We start from the raw sequence: 22,897 nt of genomic DNA on the forward strand, positions 1-22,897 counted from the left end.
TACTCAGAATCTTAGAAAAAAAACAAAACAAATCTGAATTCTAGTACAATTAAGGGACAGAAGAGAGAAAGGACTGTTCACTTCAAGAAAAAGGCGCTAAGAAGCACAAAGCATTCCATGATTTACAGTCCCGTGATTTACAGTCACGGGAGGGTCTTTGCACAGCCCCAAAGCAAGTATATCGAAGTCGGGAGGGACAGGCACCAAAGACCCCACGTACGCACGTCACAGCCAACAGGCCTAGCAGGAGCTCAGAGGCAGAAGTGCCGGCTGATCTTGATCAGGTCCCCGACATTGGGAACTCGTCCAAATTCCATCAAGTACCCCCATAAGTTGCTGTTCCCTGTCCACAACTACCAAGAATCGGGTCCTTTCTCACACCTACCACTCGGGGGTAGCGTCCTCCCATTCCCGAAGGGAAAAGCGAGATTGAACAAAATGACGACAAATCTGGAAAGTGTTTGGTTGCCACGCCCCAGGCCTGGGTAGGACAGCGGGGTCATCGCTCCCTCCCCCTTCTCTCTTTCTGCATACAGTTCCCACCTAGGAATCCGGCCAAGGGCTCCCACAGTTTTCATTCTGAAAAGCCTGCTTCAGATGTCAATGGTCACGATGAACCCGGCTTCGCAGCTTGAGCTATTGCACAAACACCACGCAGAGCGGAAGGAGGTGCCTTCCAGGGGACATATTCCATTCCCCCCCAAAAAGGAAGAGGAAGTGACTGGACAGGGCATGAGACATGCAAGCGTCCTTTTGTTTCTGAACTTTGGAAAAGATTCCCATTGTGCTGTCCCCCAGCCATCATCTAGCAGTGGCTCTCTGAAAGTCTCAGATGAGTCCAGGCCTTGCAAGCACTTATTCACTCAGAGAAGCCCCCTCCTTCCTAAAATGAACGAAAAATTAACTGAGAGTCCTTGAAACATTGGTGGAAAAGTAAAATCGTTTTTTAAAAAAAAAATTCTGGGACACACTCTGGTCATTTTTATCATGGGCCTTAAAAACACCCATTTGATTTGACCCATGGGATTTCCTGACTGACTGTTTAGTAAGGGCCTCGTAATACCCTCTGGTGGGTCCCATGTCACAAACACATGGAGGCACAACAAGGATAAGTAACTGGCCCAGGTGTGGAGCTGGGACCCCAAGACTCAGGGGTTCAACTGTCCCACTCTTGCGACCCTGGGGGTACCAGGCTACTGTCTTGTCAAATGTTGACGCCAGAAAGCCTAGCCCATCGCAGGCACTCAAATACACCTGCTGAATTAATGAACCCAGTAACACCATTTCTAGACATACCAGGTGTGAGGATGCTCACTGAAATGTTTATAAATATTATTGCTAAAAATTAAAAATAACCCAAATCTCAGTAATAGGAGAACTGTTAAAGATATTAGGATACATACATATGTAGCAATTCCAGAAAATTGTTTTTAATAATATTTGAGAAAATTAGTAAAGAGGCATGATAAAATATTAAGCGAAAAAGGAAGATACAAAATCATATCTATATTTAAACGCCCATTTTTTTAAGGAAAAAAATGTAAAATGTTAGAAGGCTATATATTAAAATGTTCTTAGTGGCTTCTGAAAAATAATTTAGTAAAATAATTGAGTTTGGGATCCAAAAACGAACTCCCTAGGTTAGAACCCTGGCTCTGTCACTTTGGGGGTTGGTGTCGTGAGATTAATTAGCAAAGGAAAACGGTAACTTTACCTTGAGGAAATGGAGATAGCACCTTGGCCAAGTGACCACAATCAACATCACCAAGAGTGGGACACGCCAGTATCATGTGACTCCTGATAACGTGCGCTGAGGACACTGCCCAAAATGCACAGCCCGAGTCTGCACCATAAAAAAAAAATGTGGGACGGGCCCAAATGGAGAGACGTTTCTACAAAATACTTGGCCTATCTCCTGCAAAAGTGTCAAGGTCAGGGCGGTCCAGGAAAAGGGAAGAACTGTTTCGACTAGAAGAGACTGAAGAGGCGTGGCAACTGGATGGAGCGTATGCTCTTGGACTGAACCCCGACCTGGGGAAAATTCTTTTTTGGGGGGGGAGGGGGTAAAAAAGTAACTTAGTAGCACAGCTGATGAAATTGAAGATCTGTGGGTCAGATACTAAATAATATTGTCCTGATATTAACGTGCTGACTCTGATAAAGGTCTTCATTTTTCAGGAACAAAAGTAAAATATTTTAAGAGTAATAGAGGGTCCTGTCTGCAGTTTACTTTTCAAAGAGAGAGAGAACGATAAAGAAAAGGTGGGGAAACGCTATCTTTTGAGGAATCTGAGTGACGTTTTGGTAAATGGAAATTCTTTGCACTGATTTTATCACTTTTCTGTAAGTCCGAAATTATTTCAAAATAAGAAAGTTTAAAAAAAAAAAAAAAACCAGTTGACTTTAGGCTAAATGTTTAACCTCTCCATCTCCGAATTTTCTGAAAGTGAGGATAATAACAGTGCCTCTCGGTTGGTGGAGAGAGTAAATGAGATAATACACGGAACGTACTTCATGTGGGTCCTGATGTCTATTTTGATCCTTTACGGGTGAGACTGCAATGGACCCATTTTCCTCTTTACGGTCTTCTGAAATTTCCAAATTTTCTACACTAAAAAACAATTGCTTTCATAATCAGAATAATGGTTTTCTTTAAGGAAGAAGTAAGGAAAACTGGAAGTAAAAAACACAGACCTGTGTCTGAATGACACTCGGATCAGGGGGACAAAAGATTTGACTCTATTTTCATGCTGGGCTAGTTCTCTGCCTGCACATACGCAGAGGGTGTTCCTATCATGTGACACCCTAAAAGGAAAGGCGATTAGGGCTTATTGCAGAAAACATTAAAGGAACAACTGAGCTGCCAGGCTCTCTGCTCTTGAATGTGGAATCAAATGAACTCTTTTGGTTTTAGCCAGAGAATATGCTGAGATAGGAACAGCGACTTAAAAATACATGGTTTAAGGGACTTCGTCAAAATTAGAAACTTTTGCATTTCCAAGGATACCATCGAGAAAATGATAGCCTCTAGAATGAGAGAACGTATTTGCAAATCATATATCTGAAAAGAGATTTATACAGGCTATGGAAAGAACTCATAATTTAAAGACAAAAAGACACATGACACAATTAAAAGCGGGCAAAGGACATGGAAAGACGTTTCTCCAAAGAAGATACACAAATAGCACATGAAACGATGCTCAGCATCATTCACCGTCAGGGAAATGCAAACCAAAACCACAACGAGATTCCACTTCACATCGACTAGGATGGCTAGACTCAAAAGGACCAATGATGACAAGTGTTGGCAAAGACGTGGAAAAACTGGAACCCTCATACGCTGTTGGTGGGAATGTCAAATGGCACGGCCACTTTCGGACAGTCTGGCAGTTCCTCACAAGGTTGAACATGGACTTACCATATGACCTGGCAATTCCTCTCCTTGATATACACTGAGAGACGAAAACATATGTCCACAAAAAAACTTGTACACAAATGTTCATAGCAGCATTATCCATAATGGCCAAAAAAAAAAAAAAAAAGATATACAATCGAAATGTCCAACCACCAATGAATGCATAAACAAAATGTAGTGTTATCGATACAATGGAATGTTACTCATTCACAAAAAGTCATGAAATTCTAAGACATGCTACAACATGGATGAAATCTTGCTAAGTGAAAGAAGCCAGACATGAAAGGTCACATGTTGTATGTTTCTATTTGGATGAAAGTTCCCAAATATCCGGATAGATAGAGATAAAAAGTAGTTGCCGAGGGCTGGGGTGCAGGTGGGGGTAAGGGATCTAAGGGGAAATGAGCATGGAGTGCTTCCTTTTAGGGTGATGAAAATGCTCTAAAATTAATTGTGATACTGGTAACATAACTCTGAATATACTAAAACACACACACACACTAAACCATATAGTGAGTGACTATGGTATGTGGATTTTATCTTAATAAAACTGTTATTTTTTTTTTAAGGGGATGTGATTTAAATGGGACCTCGTTAAACCTATAAGGTAAATGAGTGACTATGGTATGTGGATTTTATCATAATAAAACTTATATTTTTTAAGGGGATGTGATTTAAATGGGACCTCGTGCCCCTACGGGCTGGCCACCAGAATGACGAGCAAGATCTCTTGCTCTTTCCTAATGCAGGGCAGATCTCAAGTCCATGACTATCTCTCCAAAGGAAGATCCACTCCTGCGCGTATTTGCAAACGCACTTCCCCAGGGGCCCTGCGTCACCCCGGCTCTGTCTGTCCTGACAGGTGGCTCCCTTAGGGAGCCACTCCTAGAGCATGTGGAAGATGAGGCAGGGCATCTGTGCAGCATGAGGCGCCTGCCCAGCACTTACCTCGTCCGGGCTGGATGCCTGGTACACGCGGCATGAGTCTTCGTACTGCTTCTCAGCCTCGGCCTGGTCGGTCACACCGTTGGACTCGTACACAGGAGTCACGTTGTGGCAGAGGGCGATGGCCTTCACGGCTTCGTGCACACGGCTGCTCATGGTCCGCCGGACTTTGGTGGTGAGCGTGGGGCCCTTCTGAGCAGGTGGGTCCTGGGATTGCTGCGGGAAGGAGAAACCAACAGGAAGGTGAAGAGAGGCACAGAGGGTCTCGGAAGTGTGGGGGGAAAACCATGTGGAGTTACTGCTTTCCTTACGTAACTAATGCTAATACGGCTCTAATCCGTAACTCTCGGCTGTGCTATGAATGGCATGTCACTTTCAGAGATCCAATCAGTTATGCTCGGCAAAAAATAAAAAGGCAAAATAAATACAGAAAAGAAATTACAACTTACTGAGAGCGGGTGTGTCTACCTGTGAACTACTGTTTTCAATGTACGTTCTTCTTGGTTTAAAATAAAAGGCAAGGACCTCAAAAGGTCTACGCAGGTAACCACCACCTGTAACACGTAAGCCAGGCCTGGGCCAGGGAGCTGAGTCAGCAACAACCAGACAGAAACCTGGCCAGGTGAACACACCACACAATGGTGCCCAGCACTACGCTTAAGGTAGATTCTCAAAAGTAATTTTGAATGTGCTCAATGTTTACCCTAACTCATCTAAGAAGCCATGTTGTTGCTTACACGGCCCTCCTCCATCCCTCTGTTCGTACCTTTCGACACATGGCTGGGCCTCCTTAGTGGGTCAAGTCTTGGGAAAAATGGTTTCAAGCAACATGGTAAGAAGAGTACTGAAGATTAAGAAATGTGGGCTTTATTCTTGGATGGATTGTGAATAGCTATGTGACCTCGAGAAAGTCACATCTGCTCTCTGGGTCTCAGTTTCCTGCAAATGAGAATAGTAGGCTGGGGGTGGGGAGAAGGGGCGTGTTCAACCCACACTTCACACCTGAGCGGCAGGAATCCTGCAGAACCCGCTCAGCACACCCAAATGCGGGGGGCAAGCAGCCCACGCCTATCTGTACACGTCGGGGTGAAGGCCTTCCTTTGAAAAAAGAGATCTCCTGCCTTGAAATATAATGAAAAAATTAAGACCACTGGGAAAAGATCGCCTGTTAGCTGTGTCTGTCTCAATGTTCAATAAAAGCCAGATGCCTTCCCATGGCCCACAGGGCCCACCTGATCTGGCCCCACCCACCTCTGCAACCCCCTTTCATGGCATCTTCCTCCTCATTCTGTCTGCTCCAGCCGCGGAGGCCTTTCTGTTCTCCGAACACTGCTGAGCTCCTTCCTGCCTCGGGGCCTTTGCACTTCCTGTGCTCGCTGCCTGGAACACCATTTCTGCAGGGCTGGCTCACTCCATCTCAGCATCGAGGTCTCAGTTCCCATGTTACCGCCTCGAAGAGGCCTTCTCTGAGCCCCCTAATTAATGATGCCCCCCACTTGCCCTCCCCCCGGAAGTCATGCTTCCACATTACCCTGTCTTATGAGTTACTGTCCTCACTGCCTAACACTGGATTGTTTGCCTGCTGATTCTCCTGCTGGACATGAAAACAGCTTGTCCATTACATCCCTAGTACCTAGAGCAGGAGATGTTCACTGAACAAATGAATGACTTAATATTCCCAAGGTGATGGTGGGAAGGTCCTCCCTTGACATGAATTTTTTTTCCATCTCCAATAAGAAACAAATGTCAAATTGACCATCAGTTCCAAGTTTTAAATCACGGTTTTGGACAAAGGACCTGCAAGAGTCTTCCTGCCTCCATGGCTGAGTCCCGGAAGCAGAGATGTGTATGGACTTACTGGATGCAACATTCCCCTAAAAACATATTTTATCTAACAGAGGAAAAGCGATCCGATCTTTTAGAATGAATCGTATTCCGTACCCATAAACACATGGTCGCCCAAAATAGAGACCAGATGGATTACGAAAAACAAGAAAACGACTTTCATTTCATTTTTAATACTATTTTTAGCAGCGGCATTAGACTCTTCAGGTAATTAGACAATTACTAAATTATTCTGGTCATGTAGGCACACACACTGCTCTGGCTTCCTGCTCTGTTAACCTCTGGTGTCAAGAGGACACGAGTTTCACTTCCAGGCCAAAGGGCACTGCATGGTAACGATAATTAGAGTAATGAATCAGAACTACAGTTTAAATGAATCATTACTTTGCCAAGTGCTTTTGATTATTAAAAAAACTTAACTCTAAAATTATAACAAGGACCGAAGATTTACAGAAAGGTTCTCTCTGCTGGAGAGACTAAATCGAGAACGTGTTTTCTAAGTTCTGAAATTTTTATGTTCCAGCCACGGATGCGTGTCTTTATTTTTGCCCACATTCCTCAGCACCTGGACCAAATTATGATTTAACATGAGGGGCAATAACCAGACCTTTGACAAAGTAATTGCTCTGGCTGGCAAGTTTTTGTAACCGTGTGTTTGAATGAAAGGCTGAGTTACGGGCACCCTTTACAAACCTTTGGGTTTTATAAGCAATCTGACTGCAAGTCTACAGAAGTCAAATCCTTCCACTAACATTTCAAATGTGGGATAATACAGAGCTCTGGGGTTTTGTACGCCAGGTGAAACCAGTCCAGAAAAAGGCAGAAACACAGACAACCCAGATTTTTTCGAAGACCTTATTTCAGATCAGATACGCATTTGACAACAAATCAGAAGATGAAGATGATTAGCCGAGACCAAGCATCGCAGGCAAGTGGTTTAATGTCTCCAGGTTCATTTATTTCTCTCTTAAATTAGTACATATGCTCATTCCTACTGAGCTGTTGCAGGGAGGAGGGGTCGTAACCATTGACTCTGAAATTCCCTCTTAATTTTCAAATAAAAGGCTCATACACACACCGAATGGGAATCCACCTAGATCATTAAAGCCCTGGTAATTACCGGGTTTGGCCGGTATCAGTGTTAGGCCCTGTCTTCAAACATCCCCACATTCCCCATATGGAAGAGTTTCACATTGTACAGTGTTTATCTCTGGCCTCCTCCCCATCAGCCCTTTAACCTACACACATTTCTTCTTACTTAAAAAATACCAGGGGAAAATAAAAACAGATGTGGTATCCACAGAGGCAGGTTAAGACTCTTTCTGCCCTGGGGAGAAACCACTGGTCCTCTTAGGGAGAGAGGCCAAAACAGGAGGTCACAGAGTTGGGGAAGAACCAGGATCTCTGCATACAAAGGCCCCTGATTTGGGCTCCTGTACCATATAATGCTTTGAGGCCATTCTACAGCATCCCAGCAACAAATGAGAGGCCGAGAACCAGTGATAAAACAGGCCTCCAATTCTCATCCGTGATCCAGGGCAGGGCCCCTTTCCAGGGAGAATTCCAGCCTGTACATCAGGGGTCACTGATACAAAAATTAAATATTGAGTCACCATGAATATCAGTGTTCTTTCTAAGCGCAGTTAAAACTTCACCATCACAATTATATTATCCACGTCAGTGGATAAGAAAATTACTATTATCCACTCATGATATTAATGGATATTATGGATGGGTTACGATGGATACGAACACGCTGTTGAAGAGAAGAGTTCCTGTTTCGAAAGCCTCACTTTGCTCTCCCAATAAAGCTCAAAGCTGATAACTCATTAACCTCAAAAGGCCACCCACAGAGACGGGCTCAGAGCTACGCCTTCTAAATGAATCACCTTGATTTACAGGCTGAGTAAATGACTGAATAAATACAACAGTTATTATTTAATAGTAGACGCCTTGGAGCATGACAAAGGCAACACATTTCAATTCCTTGAAAATGAACCCCAGAAAACACAGGGTTTTTCAACGTGGGCGATTCTGCCCACCATTGGGCAACATAAGGAGATATTTTCGGTTGTTACAACTTGGCGGCGGGGGGAGCAGGGGGGTTGCTACATACATCTAGATGGCAGAGGGCAGGGATGCTCTTAAAATCCTACAATTTACTGGACAGCCCTCGCGACAAAGAATTATCCAGCCCAACATCACACGCCGAAGCTGAAAACCACGATATAAAGTCACCAACACTAAAACCAGGGCCAGGAAGCAGGGGAGGCCTCATTGTGCAGGTTGGATCCTGTCAATTTGAAATTTTAGTAATGCGTTCGTCTTGGACTTTTGCACTAATCTTGAGTTTTTAAAATGCTGCATTATGATTGATCTCGATGATTATGTTTTCTCACCCCATTAAATTCTGTTCCCTAGGCACATACCTCCTTTTTACTCTCATCATGGCACTGTTATAAAACCATTAAAAATGATCCTAATCATTGATGTGAGTGAAAAAAAAAAAAGTTGGACAGTGTTATTCTAACAGTGGTTCTTAACCACTGTAAGAAATGCTTCTCAGAATAACCAAATAAGATTTTAAATCCATATGCTCGTCCCACCCCGACAGAATGCATAGGACCCAGGCATACACATATTTAACTCTACAAGAAATTCTGATGTTCAACTCTAGCTAAAAAGAATTATGAAAATACGATGCCTTCTTGTTATAAAGAAAAAAAGAAACACACAAGCATAAACAAACAGCACACATGTCTCCAGACACACAAACGTAGAGAAATAATTGGGCATTTTAAATACTCTGGCGTTAACACTGGTTATTTCTGAGTGATGTGAATATAGGTGATTTCAATGTTTTTTTCATTGTACTTGTTGTCTATAGTATTTATTTCCAGCCCCCTCAAAAAAAGTATCATAAAAAGATATTTTTTAATGAGTCAAAAATAAAGTAAACTGTGTCCCAGAAAAAAATACACAGATAAAAAATTCTTAGGGAGCACAGCAGAGGGAATGCACTTAGCATTAGCTAGGTGGAGGGCCAGGGGGTGGAGGAAGCAATGGGGGGATCGTTTTATGAGCTATATAGATGTCTAACCGATGCACTGTATATTTAAAACTAACTTAAATGAATGAATTTTTTCAAAATTGGGGAAAAAAATTCTTCCTCGAGAAAACATAAAATTAACCTTATCCAACGTTTCCTGTGGATGCAGAAAGCGAGAAAAACACTGCCTGGAACAAGGTTAAGTACCAACTGAATAAACCAGAAACTCACACATTCACCAACGCGCTAAAAAGAAAAAACGAAAGCTCGGCAAATTCCAATTCTAACAACAAATCCTAACAATATTAGAGACAAAAGAGTACGTGGAAAATGGCAGCTCACGGATCAAAATGTGGAGGAGAGTATCAGTTCATGTTTTTTTGAAAACTATGAATTTACAAGTAGAAAACATCCCAGAGCACTCAACAGCGCTGGTCTTGATCTTCTTGGAGGAAGGAGACATCACGAGGCTTCCATTTTCCAGTCTTTCATGTTTGTTTGTTTTTTTTTCAGACACACATATCGACAAAAGTTAAAGATATTTTCATTTGCTGGGGAAATAAAGTAAAATAGGCGACTACATATTCCAGGTAACACAGACCAGTGATCTCAAAGACCCTCTATTTAATACTCTATAAATATTGTATCCGGCATTATGAAACGACAACAACAAAAAAATGAAATTCTAAAGAGAGATGATGAAAATGAAAACCAGCATTTTTCACGGCATTAGCTAATGTCTCGAAATAACATACACTCGGGGTGGGGGGCACTGAGAAGTGTAGGTTTAAAATTACCCTTCGAATTGCCCTTTCTGTAATTCGGTCAAAAAAGAAGATGAAATGCCCACACCCTACAAGCTGGAATCACCCTGAAGACGTTTACGCTGAGTGAAATCAGCCAGGAGCAAAAGGTACCGTATGACTCTCATTCATAGAAAATGTCCAGAGCAGGCAAATCCACAGAGACGGAGAGTAGCCTGGAGGTGGCCAGGGGCTGAATGAGTCCTGGACGAGGACTAGATGCGAGTCTAGAAGATATGGGGTTCGGTTGTGGGTGATGAAAACGGTTAGAAATTACATAATAGTGATGGTTCCATCATGCTGAGAATACACTAAAAAAAACCACTGAGAACTGCACGCTTTAAAAGGGTAAACTTTATGGTTTGTGAATCACATCTCGATTTTGTTTTAGAGGTGCCAATAAATAAATAAGCCAGAGAGAAAAATCATCACTTCCCCTTAGCCCGTCATGGTTTCAGCTCGTAGAGCGGTGGCCGTTTCCCTGTGGTTTGCTTGGGCTTGTATTAATAATCTGGATTTCTCCTGCAGCAGACGTTTAGAGCCAGCTGCTCTCTTTATGAGGGTAATTTAAATAACATCCCTCAAACCAGTCACCTGGACACTCATAAACTGTCATCTCCATTTCAGTGTTCTGAAAATAACCCATTGTAGAATTCTGACTCCCTTCTACAGGACACCTTGTGGACCAGCCCTGACAAACGCTTGCCTGATATATAGAGTGAGGGTCCCTGGGGTCGATCTCCATCAGTAAGATTTAAACTTTGCTTTAACTTTGAAGGTGAAGATGAAATGCGAACAGACGCTCGAATCCTTTCTTCCTGCACGCCAACGAGTCACCTTGCCCACTGCTTTAGACACTGACGTTCTGAAGAATGAGGGAGACCTCAGGTTCACGGCAGCTGTTCTCAAACTCTGTTGTGCTCTAGAATGACCTAGTTCACCAGTTAAAACCGGGGGGCTAGAGATTCTGACCATCCCAAGGAACTGGACCTAGGACCTCGAGGTACCGTGCTCTATGAAACACGGTTATAAAATCCTACTAGTAAACTCTAAAAGTCAGATGAACGAAATGGGCTCATAATGGGAACCTTTTAGGACTGGTGGATATATTCTAAGATTGAATTGTAGTGGTGGTTCTGGAACTCTGTAATTTACTTAAAAAAATTACTGAATTGTACACTTAACATAGCTGAATTCTATGGTATGTAAATTATACCTCAAAAGAGCTGTTAAAAAAACATGAGCAAGCCTTCATATGTCTCATCACCAAATTATTTATAGGTTTACTGCAGGATTTTTAGATGTCACGATGAAGGATGCAAACGCCACATTGGGACTGGGGTGTACTGTAATTCTGAGCTCACGCCAACCTCGAAATGCCCTAACCCCCTTAACACTTCAGCTATTTTAAACCCAAGGCCAACCGACAGGATGGGAAATCAATTTATGAGCTTCCACTACGGAAGGGTGAAGAGTTAGAGTTCACAGTAAGAAATGTCGTTTTCTAATTCTTAACGTTTTGCAAACAGTGTTATCTGTGCTAAACCAATAATGGACCATAAAAGCTGAACCACACATACATCCTGAGAAGCAATGGCTTCTGTTAATACCACGAGCCCTTAAAAACACCACCAAAATGGGCAAGGGGGTACACACCATGGCTATGGGGCTGTGTGATACAGTCGCCAGCACTGTCGAGAAGGGGGATGAGCATGAGAGACACATTGGGCCCTGAGATGATAAGCAGGAAGAGATCCACACAGGAAACTCTCAGGAGGGTCCCAGAAGGCACCTGGGGTTGATGGCTGAGATGAAGCTATTCCAAGACACAGAAACGAGGCCGCTCAGCCTGCCCTAAATGCCAAAGGCTGCGGTGTAACCGGGGTGGGTGGGAGGAGAGGCTGAACTGTGGGAGGGGAGTAGAGAGGGGACGCAGGCCACAGCTGGACCCCACCGGACGTCTCGGACCCCAAGAGGGAGCTGACGGGACCCGAGCGGTCCTGTGCTCCTAGCGGGGAAGCGTGAGGAGGAACAGGGAACCGTGTGATGGTCACAGCAGAGGGGCAGGCCAGAGAGCGTGCACTTTCTGCCTCCGGAGTGACGGCGGATGAAGACGAAAGGCCAGACAGGAGATCTGCTACAAGTGGGCCTGTGACTGAGGCGGGGGTGATGGCAAGGAAGCGGGGGCATTTCCCAAGCCCCTGCCTGACGCGGCCGGGTCGATGGGGGCGGCACGAGGACGAGAACCTCTAGAAGAGAAGCCGCAGCAGAGAAGAGGAAAGGACCCCGGGTATCCTGTGCTTTGGATGCAGCGGCGACGCCAAGCGTGCAGGGGGTTCCAGGCTGAAGCTCCAGGCCTCAGTCAGGGTACTTGGCTCATTCCACTGGCCAAGAGGGTAGCAGACGGCGGCAGGGGCCATCAGCACCCACAGGGAGACGGGAGCTGGGGGAGGCGGGCACCACCTGGAAAGTGCCACGCGGGGCCCAGCACAGAGCCCGGGAGACACCAACGCTGCACCCCGCGCAGAGCAGACGGGTCAGCGGAGGAAAAGGGGCCGGGGCTGACTGTGGCTCCTCCTCCACGCCCAGCCAAGTCCTCGGAGTGTCCGGCAGGCCAGAAGAACGCCTTTGAGAAAGATCAAGAATCCGCCTGGACACAAGCCACATCCTTCCTTAAGCTACGAGCGTTTCACGGTTGCTCCTAGATGGCGACATTGCATGGGTCGGGTGAACTGTTCTCCATTTGAAATCCACTCCCGTCAAACATGTGGCGACAGGAAGAAATCTAACTAGGGGCGGTGAACGCAGTGTAAACAGATACATGCCTCACTGTTAAAGTGTACGGCTGAAACTTACTGGATTTCATTAACCAATGTCTCCACAAAAATAAATTAATTAATTGAAATTAAATCCACTCCCACATCCACACTACCCGCCCCCCCCGGCCCGGGCTCTGCCACTTTCAGCAGGCACCCCAGAAGTCCAGGTGTGCCCACTAGCGCACATTCTAGAAAACTAAACCTTGACTATAACTGCATCATGAAGCAGTCAAGGATTCCGCCTTTAACTCTTACGCAGAAATACTTCGCATTTTTAACGGACCTTCTGACAACAGAATCATTACCTACCTTGATAAATTTCAGCAAAATACGGCCTCTTAACCCTCTCGTCTCCAAATAAGAGCCATAACTCGTACCTGGTCTAATGCGGTCCACCCTTGCCCTGCCCCTGTCTCGGAATTACCAAGGGCTTTGAGTGTTTGTTTGCTGTGTCATCTTTCTTTTCAAACACAGACGCCCAGGCTCTCCCCTAATCTTCATCAGTCAGAATCTCTAGGTAATGGGCGTAAATCAAAGTCTTTCGTTTTGTTTTTAAACACCAATTCTGATGAGCGGCTGCGGGGAGGACCCACTGACCTAACTTTCTAAGAGGATCGGGACACAGACACAGATTTTACTCTGAAAAACTGGTTTTTAAAAAACTACATAGGAAAAAAATACGGGGGCAGATAAGTTGGAAGTCCTCTCTGATGAATTAATTTCTTCTCCATGATGGCTGAGTTGAATCCAGACAAGTAAAGCTAACCAGTAATTTCACGATTTCACAAAAAGACCACGAATAATTACTGTTTTGGCTCATAACCGGGGAAAAGTTAAAAAAAAATATGTTCAAAAAACCAATCACGGCAGATTCTCAAAGCTCCTTCTGGCACCAGTTACTGGGCAAGTAATTTTCCGTTAGGTTTCCCCAATATTCATTAATATTTCAATGGCGGATTAACCCTTGGAATGAGGAAGATGGGGAAAAACCTCAGCTACGACTTTATTCGAAATGTAAAAGGATAATGGTTGCCACAGGTTCAGAGGGGAAGGTGGTTGGGGTGAAGTGGGGGAGTGACTGCTAATGGATATGGGGTTTCTTTTGGGGTGATGAAGATAAAATTGATTATGGTGATGGTTACACAACTCTGTGACTATCCTAAAAGCCCACTGAATTGTACACTTCACATGGGTGAATCACATGGTGTTATGAATTATATCGCAATATGATGTTGACATATGTAAAGGAATTGTTTTGGGTATTGAAAGAGAAAACTTTACCTGAGTATAAATACTAAATATGTGGCTTTGTACTTCATCCATTGAGTCGAGGCCGTAGGCCACTGTGCCCAGATGGAGCCGTTTGAACACCATCTCGTTCTGGGTAAGAGTTCCTGAAACACAAGACGAATGAATGAGTGCCGACATCCTGGAGCTTTCACTAAAGCATTAACAGTCATCACAGTTGTTATTTTCTGAGTTTACTAGTGTCACGCACTGGTTTGGACACCGCCCCTGACGGAGTAGACGTCAGTCGCATTTTGTCAGCCCAGAATCCAACTCCCTGTCTTTTGAAAATGACATCCTAGGTTTCCATGGGGACATTACCCCCCTTTATTTCCTGGGATGGTCCACAGAGAGTGTCAGTCAGGGTACCTGGCTCATTCCACTGGCCAAGAGGGTAGCCCCTGGCATATACTAGGCCAATCAGATTCTATCTTGAAGGAACCTGAAACTCGAGCTGACAGATACATGGATAAATAGCATCATGTCACCCCAGTGACAGAGGCCTACAGAGACCATCCCAAGGTCCTGATGCTGACATATCCAGAACTTTCCTGGCTCCTTTCCTTCCAGAAACCTAGTTTTTCTCTGATTTGGTGAGCCACTCTAGATCTCTGCAATGGATTCCCTTTTATCCTACGGTCACTAAATGTAGAGACGAAGCTTAAACTCAGGTCTCCCCACTCCCCAGTCCTTGCCCTTAACCACGACGATCTTAAATTGTGGAGCAGCATTTTGGGGTGTGGTAATGAGATTAGAGCTTGAAGCCAGAACGCCTGAGTTCCAAAGCCTGCTTCTGCCACTATGTGCTTAGGACAAGCCAGTTAACTTCTGTGTTTCATTTCTTCATCTGTAAAATAGGGATAAAAATATTCACCAGGTAACTCCCAAGATCAGGGTAAAGATTAACTACGTAACTATATGTAAACACCCAGAATGCTGCTTTCCACGTAAATAGTACCATGTAAGGCTCTGCTGCTATCATTGCCAAGTAGCAGCAGCATCCATCCGTGGCATCTCTAGAACGCCACCATCACCAAATAATCGATCCTCACCAAAAACATGACGAAAATAAAGTAGCAGCAGCATCCATCCGTGGCATCTCTAGAAAGGGGATCCAAGCACCTTCGCTCACCTTGAATGCCGGGCGGGCCCCAGGAAGCTCACCTGTCTTGTCTGTGAGTACGTAAGAAATCCTCCCCAGCTGCTCAGGAATCGTGCTGGAACGAACCACAGTCCCAGGGATTTTGGAATCCCTTCGAATCACCCAGCTGTACACGATCTTCCCCATGTCCAGATTCACGCGCAAGCTGGGCAGGAAATCAGAGCGAACCGGTTAACAGGATCGACGCCAGGCTGCTGTGTCCCTCATGGCAAACGAGGAATCGAAACACACATCCTACAGAAGCCGCTGCCGCAGCCGCACCCGCAGATATGACGAGTCCACACCGCGATGGAATAACACATGAAACGAACCATTGTTTTCATGCAGTTATTCCGTCACGGACCAAGGTCACTCAAAGCACTAAAAGCGGAGTTTCGGCCTTTTTAAAAAATTACTGGTGCTCTGAGCTAATATAATTTTGGTCACATATTCATTTTTTAAATTATGGTGAAATACATAGAACGTCAGATTTCCTATTTAAACCATTTTACGTGGAGACAGTGCTGTGGCATCAAGTACATTCACGCTGCTGTGTGTCCATCACCACCATCTCCAGAATTCTTCTGTCTTCCCAAACTGAAATTCTAAACCCCTTAAACGATAATTCCCCAGCCCCCCCTTAAACGATAATTCCCCAGCCCCCTCTCCCTGGACACCATCATTCTACTTTCTGTCGCTAGGAATGTGACTACTCTAGGCCCCTCATATAAGCAGAATCACACAGCATTTGTCCTTTTGTGCCCGGCTCATTTCCCTCGGTCTCAGGTCTTCAGGGTTCACCCACGTTGCAGCACGTGTCAGAAGCTCCTCCTTGTTTAAGGCTGCATAATATTCCATCGTGTGTATTCTACTCATATTAAAATGTTATTTTATTCCAAAAAATAAAACTACATCCTCAAATTCATTCGTAATCCTTTAATCAAACTGCTTACTATTTATTTTACTGGCTGGCCCTAGGCCATGTGAAAATTCAATTCACTAATTTTTCAATCATGTTGTAGATGGAACTTTAAAGACTATAATTTCACTTAACATTATACCACGAACTTTTTTTTTTTTTTTTTTTTTTGGCTGAAAATAAAGTAGACTTATTTATTCTTTGAAACCATCATCCAGAGCATGTCGGCTAGGGGATTCGAGCCCTCAAATTTCACTAGTGTGAAATAGTATGAATCACACTATTTCACCAAAACCAGTCTCTGTCCTCAGAAAAATACAAATTCTAGCTAGGATGATATAAATATGTAAACATAAGGCAGTGTATCAAGGATAAAATAGAGATTATAAGCACTATAAGTTTCAGAAAAACTATAGCTCATTTTAATAATCATTTACTGCTCATTTATTATGGAGAAAAAAACAAGTATATAACAATATAGTACTAAATAAACTGTTAAAACTAGACTACATATTAGGACCATTCTAAAAATAGATGGGGTATAAGCACATTTGATATGAAAAGTTATTTGCAACACAAGCTGTTAAAATACAAGGGAGAGGCAGGTTTTATGTAGAGCAGAATCTCTTTTTTCTGAACTAGAAAGCAGCACCTCCCAAAATATTAACAGAAATCATCACTTAGTTGTGAGATTAGAGGTGATTTTTATTTTAATCTTTTTTCTACTCTGATCATCTATTACTTATATCACTTTTTAAACCCTTTATTCAGCTTCCAAAGGAGGCAAGCGAATAATAGGCACATGCCACCAAGCAACCATTGCTAATCGGTCACAATATTATTTCCTGTTGAGCACAGACTCAGGCTCAGAATCCTTCTCGACACAGTCCTCCCAACAGCCAGTACCGACCTCTCGGGCTGACAGCTGTGATGAACTCTAAGTGGCATCCGAGCATAGCCTGTGCAAGGCCGGGCAAGATGTCTTCAGTAGAGAGTCATTCGAGAAAAGAGGGACCCTGGAGGCACGTGGCTTCCCAACGCTACAGCCACGGAGCGTGGCTCGCACTACTGACCCCGACTGTCTTTGGCCATTACTCTACTAAGGGACCAGCTAATAAAGAGAAGGAAAGGTCACAGCGCACTAACAACCGCTCGTCCTCTGCTCACCTGATGGGAATGATGTTGGAAAACAAGAGGAGGAAGCGGATGATCTGTAGGTACCACCGACCGGCAAAGTGCTGGAGGGCCACCATGACCAGCGACACCACCACCAGGGCGCCAAAGAGGATCTTTGTGAGGCAGTTCACTTCCAGGTCAAACAGGCCAATCTGGGGGACAAAGGAGAGCCTGAGGTTAGCTGGTGCAGCCCACAGCCCACCTGGAGAGCGGCCCTTCTCCCATGAACACCTCCTCCCAGGTGAGACAGTGGGGCCCGTCAACCCCTACAGTTTTGGTTGAGAACACTGGGTGCCATGGGACCGCAAAAAATCCTGATTTCCATTTTTTTAAATGACGTAAGCAGGCTTAGACCTGGAAATATATAGGCGGGGTGCTGCTGCGTTTGGGGGTCTGCGCACTACATGGCCTCTACCATCCTACACGGTGACCAACAAAATGACTCGGGCCTACACGCTCAGCTCCGGGCCACACATGAGTTCAGATCTGCCTGAAAGTTCAGGGCATGAGCCACTGGTGGCACCTGAATTTCAGGTGTTGCACTGATGAACTCTGCAGTATTCTGACTCTTAAAAACTGGAGGAGGGGTGAGGCCAGGAGGGAAGGTGACCCCACACATCCGGTGACCATGTACACACCTTGCTTCGAGGGCTGGAGGCATTCATGACACTCCGGAGTTCTCTGCCCGTGTAAAGAACCACACCCACGACGGTTCCTGAAACAGGAAAAATGCCAGGTGAAGAAACGTTAGTGCAGACGGGCGGGCTTGGCCACCGAAGGGCCTGACCCGCCTGCGAGGGCGATTTCTAAGTCCGACGACACCCGTCCCAGTGTTCACATCAAGCCAACCAGTGAGCTACGGCCGCACTGACCGGTAAGGTGGCCACGTGCGGCAACGTAAATTCAAATTCAATTTAAAATCAAATACAATACGGGGCTGGTTAGTGGCTGCCATGTGGGATGGGACAACAAAGACACAGAGCATTTCCATTATGGCTAAAAGTTCTACTGGTCAGTGCTGGTCAGCACTGGTCCATGGGGTCCAGCCGCCTGATGGCACGGGAAGTAGGGGAGCAGTGGTTTGTCCTTTTGCCACTGGCCTTAGAGGCTTCCAGAAGTGCCTAGGACATTCCCATCTTTATAAACTATTATGGAAACTTATGAGTACGCCCCTTATTACAGCACATCCTTCCCGCCGAGTCTGATCCCGTTCAGATTCCATGTTCAACTCGAACACTTAGGGATGCCTGTCCAGATGACAATTCTCTCCTGACAAATCCCCCAGCCCCCTGCCCAGCCCCCACTGCAGTGCAATAAGGAAAGACATCAATCCTTCTAAAAGTAAACAATTTAGCGAAGAAATACAAACGGCCAGTTCACATGAGAAAAGATGCTCGACCTAGCGAATAAGCAAAAAAAAAAATGCAAAATAAACTTTTTTTATCCCTATCCTAGTAACAAAAATTCCAAAGACTGGTTTGCCGTGTCAGCCAGGAGTTAAGGAAATGGACCCACTGGCTGGAGTGTGAACGAGGACGACCTCTTTTGGGGGGAATTGTCATTATCCATCAAAAATTTACCTTTGTCTCCTCTCTTCAGTGTGTGCCGAGAACATGCTCAACACAGTGCAGCAGACGGACAAGAAGAAAAGCAAGGACCGTCGCCACGAGAGACTGCTAGGGGCCGCGACGAACACTAGCTGAGGACGGAGGGAGAGCCGGGGAGGGAGGAGGAGGAGGAGGAGGAGGAGGACGCTGGTCCCCGGGGTCAGAGGAGCTCTCTGCGGTGAGGACATCTGAGCTGAAACCTGACACAGGAGAAGGGGCCGTCCCCGCAAGCTCTCGGGAAGACCCCAGGAACACAAACACCTAACCTTCTGTCCCCCCGCCCCTCCGTCTCTCAGCCGCCCTGGTAGAGGGACATCCAAACTCGCACAGAGGTGCACACAGTTTCCGGTAGCCGAGGCCGACCTAGAGGAAGTGCTGGGACTATGTGTCCTGGACAAAGAGCCCCGGGAGGAGACACTGAAGCTTCCCCCTCATCCCCCACGCCGCCCCCCAAATTCGGTGTCCTCCAGCAGAATGCGGGCCTCTTCCAGGCAGGCTGCCGGCAGATGGCAGGCCGGGGAGAGCTGGCCGGCCGGCTCCCAGGCAGATGGCAGGCTCCCCTGCTCACAGGCCGGTCGCCACGGCAGATGGTGGGACCGTGGGAGCCGAGCCTGGGCTAAGCTCACTCGCTCCTCTCTCCATCTCAGCGCCCGATGTCCAGGGTTCGAGAGGTTTCAGAGCAAATCCACAGACCTTTCTCTCTTCCCATCTCCTCTATAAAACAAGGGCCCCCAAAGGGAGGGTCTCCCCACTGGCACCGGCCAACCTCGAGGCCTTTAACACTGCTGAATAACGCCTCCCCCCACTCCCACCCAGCATCGCCCTGTGCTCAAGACCAAAACCGGACCCCGGCCTCAGCCACCAAGAGAAGGCACGGCCGGCCGCCTCCGTCTGCACAGAGCTTTAAAGGCACTGAATTAACTGCTAACTTTTAAAGAGAGGAACTTTCATTTAAAAAACTGCGATTTCTGATTTCCTTTGGAAAATCGGAAGCTCTGGTGATGCTGGGTCTACGTTCCTCACGTGACCCCAGTCTCCCTGTGACTTCCCCGCTCCGCACGCTGTCACCTCTGCCGTCCCTCCTTGCTCTCTCTGGTTCTCAACCGTCCTCGCTCTCTGCAACCTGCAGACCACGGAACCTTCTCGGTCCTGCCAGCCGGGCCCCCAGCTGGTTTCTCCAAGGAGCCAGGCTGTCGTGACCGGCATGTCACCAAGTTCTTTGTAACTCTCCACAACAGTGTGGTCCTGGGGTCAGACCTTACTGTGACCCCTTTGTTCCCTGTCTGCAACAAGATAAATGCTGAACCCTGGAGAGCGAGCATTCAGAAACGTTTATGGCAATTAGACACCGCTGTGACGCACAGGACGGGCCCGCTGAACAGGGGACAGCCCAGCAGGGCGTCATGAAACTCGTGTAGCAAGGTGCACGTGGTATGAACTGCATGCTAGTCAAACACAGCAGGGCCACGGACCAATCTGCTACAGATTGGTCAGCTTTGGGCGTGGAGGGTACGGGGGAGGCCAACAAATTGGTCCCTCACCACCGAGCGTCTGAGAAGAACTGGACTAGAACACCTGGGCTCTATACCATGTCTAGGCCACCTTTTCTGCTAAGTCTCCCCCATCCCTTCCCTCCCTGTCACCATCCTGGGGTCTCCTCGGCTTAGCATCACTGTTACGTTACCATGGCAACTGCATCCTCTACAGATGGACCCTGCTTGGCGAGCTTATTTTTTAAACTTCCAACTAATAACAGCCAAGTGACCAAGTAACAGGAGCTGGATTCTAAAGGGAACACAGAAGCAAACTTTTGTAAAATTAGGATTACTCTGGATGGCTGTTTCTCGAGTCGAGCACCAGAAGGAAGTGGCTTGCCTTCAACGTCACGTTTGCATTAGAAATCAGAGTGCAGTCAGATGTCTACTCAGTGAGAAGCCGGGGAAACAGGCCAAAAACGTGGCATGAACTGCATGCTAGTCAAACACAGCAGGGCCACTGACCAAACGGAAAACGCCCAGGTGCTCAGACTCACTCTGAAACATCTGCCCGCTGAGGGGCGTGGCAGCCAGTGCCATTGCTGAGATCAGTGTTCTCTCTCTCCCCACATCACCAAGCACAGAGAGATTAATTCACACAAACAGGGGGGAAAATGCACGTTTTAACTCCACAGAACTGTTTGGAATCTTTTCCACTGTCTCCAAGATCTCAATTTGCCTTCCAATCTCCTCCTCCTCCAAAGCTGTGTGACCTTTGGCAAGTCGCTTAACCTCTCTGAGACTCCCGCATCCCATTAAATGTCCTCATGTTAATGCTGTGGGACCAAAACAAGAGAATGACAAGCAAAGCACTCTAAATAAGAAGTGCCTCATAAAGAAAGGATTTTTGTTAATCTCTGAGACTGAGGCTGACACAACAAACCTTTTCGACCTCATCCCCTCTACCTCAGAATTCTCTGCATCTTCACCTAAATCGTTTGCTTTTCTTAGTCATTTCAGAGGAAAGTCACAGAAGTCTCTCCCATTTCTTCTCCTCTCCTCTGTAACCTAGATTAAATTTATAGTAAATTACAAAGCCCAGGAGCGTGGAGAGCAGGATTTTCGGGGCGTACCGCTTCAGCACCAGCTCCTAGCAACGGAGCTCAGCATTATTATTAGATATCGGCGCTCGGTTAAGTTTGCTGCATGGAAAGAAGGAAAGCGGGAAGGAGGGAGAGGAGAAAAACCAGCGGAATGAAAACGAGACATACGAACAGGTATTTATTATTGAAACAGCAATATTATCAGAACAAGTACCTAACCAAACAAATCGAGGTTATGAGAAGCCACAGTGTGGCCAGTCGGTAACCGAGCAGAGTATTAGGGACCAATTTCTCACTTCTCCAGTCATCTGAGGAACGGAGAGACGTTCCAGATTATGCTGCAAACGCCAGTGTAGAAAGGAAACATGGCGAACCGTAAAAGGGGTTGCTCATCTCCGTCCATCTGCACTAAGCGGTGACACGAGGCGACTCGGCATCATTTGTGCCGGTCATTCCCTTCCCCCGTCACAGGGTCCTGACTGAGTGTCTGTTGTACTAAAGAGCCACACAGAAGCACCGAGCAGAGGAAAATGGGTTGACAGGAAGGAGATATCACACTTGACGAGGAGAAAAACAACTGATTCCTCCGATAGTAAAGACAGAAAGTCGCAGGCTCTAGAATTATATGTTAATAACAGCGTTTATCATATGATGTGTGTGATATAACAACAGCTGCACGATGAGTTCTGCTTCCGGAGCAAAGTGCCTGGGTCCAAGTCCCAACTTTGCTTTTTCGCTGCTGTGTGACCTTGAGCAAGTTACTTAAGCTCACTGAGCCTCGGTTTCCCCACCCGCAGAATGGGGAATAACACTAGCCCCACCCTCATGGTACTTTTGGGAGAATTAAGTGAAATGTCTAAGAGGCACTGGGCTTGGCACGTGCCAGGCACCCACCAACACCTGCCAGGACTGCTGCAGACCCAGCTCAGCCCCCCCAAACCTCTTCTGTTCAGCTTTGTCCCATGCTCAAAACCACAGGGCACCCATTTCCATGGCATCTTGGTGTCCTCCAGGCTGAGGCTCCGACTCAGGCCGAGGGCCGTGTCCTGCACCCTGGAGCCCCGTACCAGCGGGAGGCGCTCAGCAGCCCTGACAGAGGCAGATCCCTGGCAGCATGGCCGGGCTGACCCACTTTCTGGTAGAGATGAGACCGTCAGTCTGCAGGGGCAATTAAGGGCTATGCCCCAGAGCGGACGCCGCAGAAAAGTCCGCAGGCCAGAGCCGCTTCTCTTCCCCAGGTCTCTAAGTGTCCGAGGGGCAATTAGATGCCAGTTTAAGTCCCCAGAGGTCTAGGAACGAGTAGAAAACACCAT

At 46.2% G+C, this 22,897-nt stretch overlaps 1 protein-coding gene across 1 annotated transcript in view; it reads right to left on the reverse strand.

The window, feature by feature from the left end:
* ATP9A (ATPase phospholipid transporting 9A (putative)) overlaps positions 1-22,897 on the reverse strand; it is a 109,915-nt gene that overhangs the window by 36,792 nt on the left and 50,226 nt on the right. The window contains exons 10-14 of the mRNA XM_015597142.2: positions 18,038-18,114; positions 17,391-17,551; positions 15,328-15,470; positions 14,158-14,270; positions 4,364-4,576 (exon numbers count right to left, since the gene is read on the reverse strand). Coding sequence (XP_015452628.2) covers positions 4,364-4,576; positions 14,158-14,270; positions 15,328-15,470; positions 17,391-17,551; positions 18,038-18,114 — 707 coding nt within the window. The remainder of the gene's footprint in view (positions 1-4,363; positions 4,577-14,157; positions 14,271-15,327; positions 15,471-17,390; positions 17,552-18,037; positions 18,115-22,897) is intronic.

Source organism: Pteropus alecto, unplaced genomic scaffold (assembly GCF_000325575.1).
Source record: "Pteropus alecto unplaced genomic scaffold, ASM32557v1 scaffold45, whole genome shotgun sequence".
NCBI lineage: Eukaryota > Metazoa > Chordata > Mammalia > Chiroptera > Pteropodidae > Pteropus > Pteropus alecto.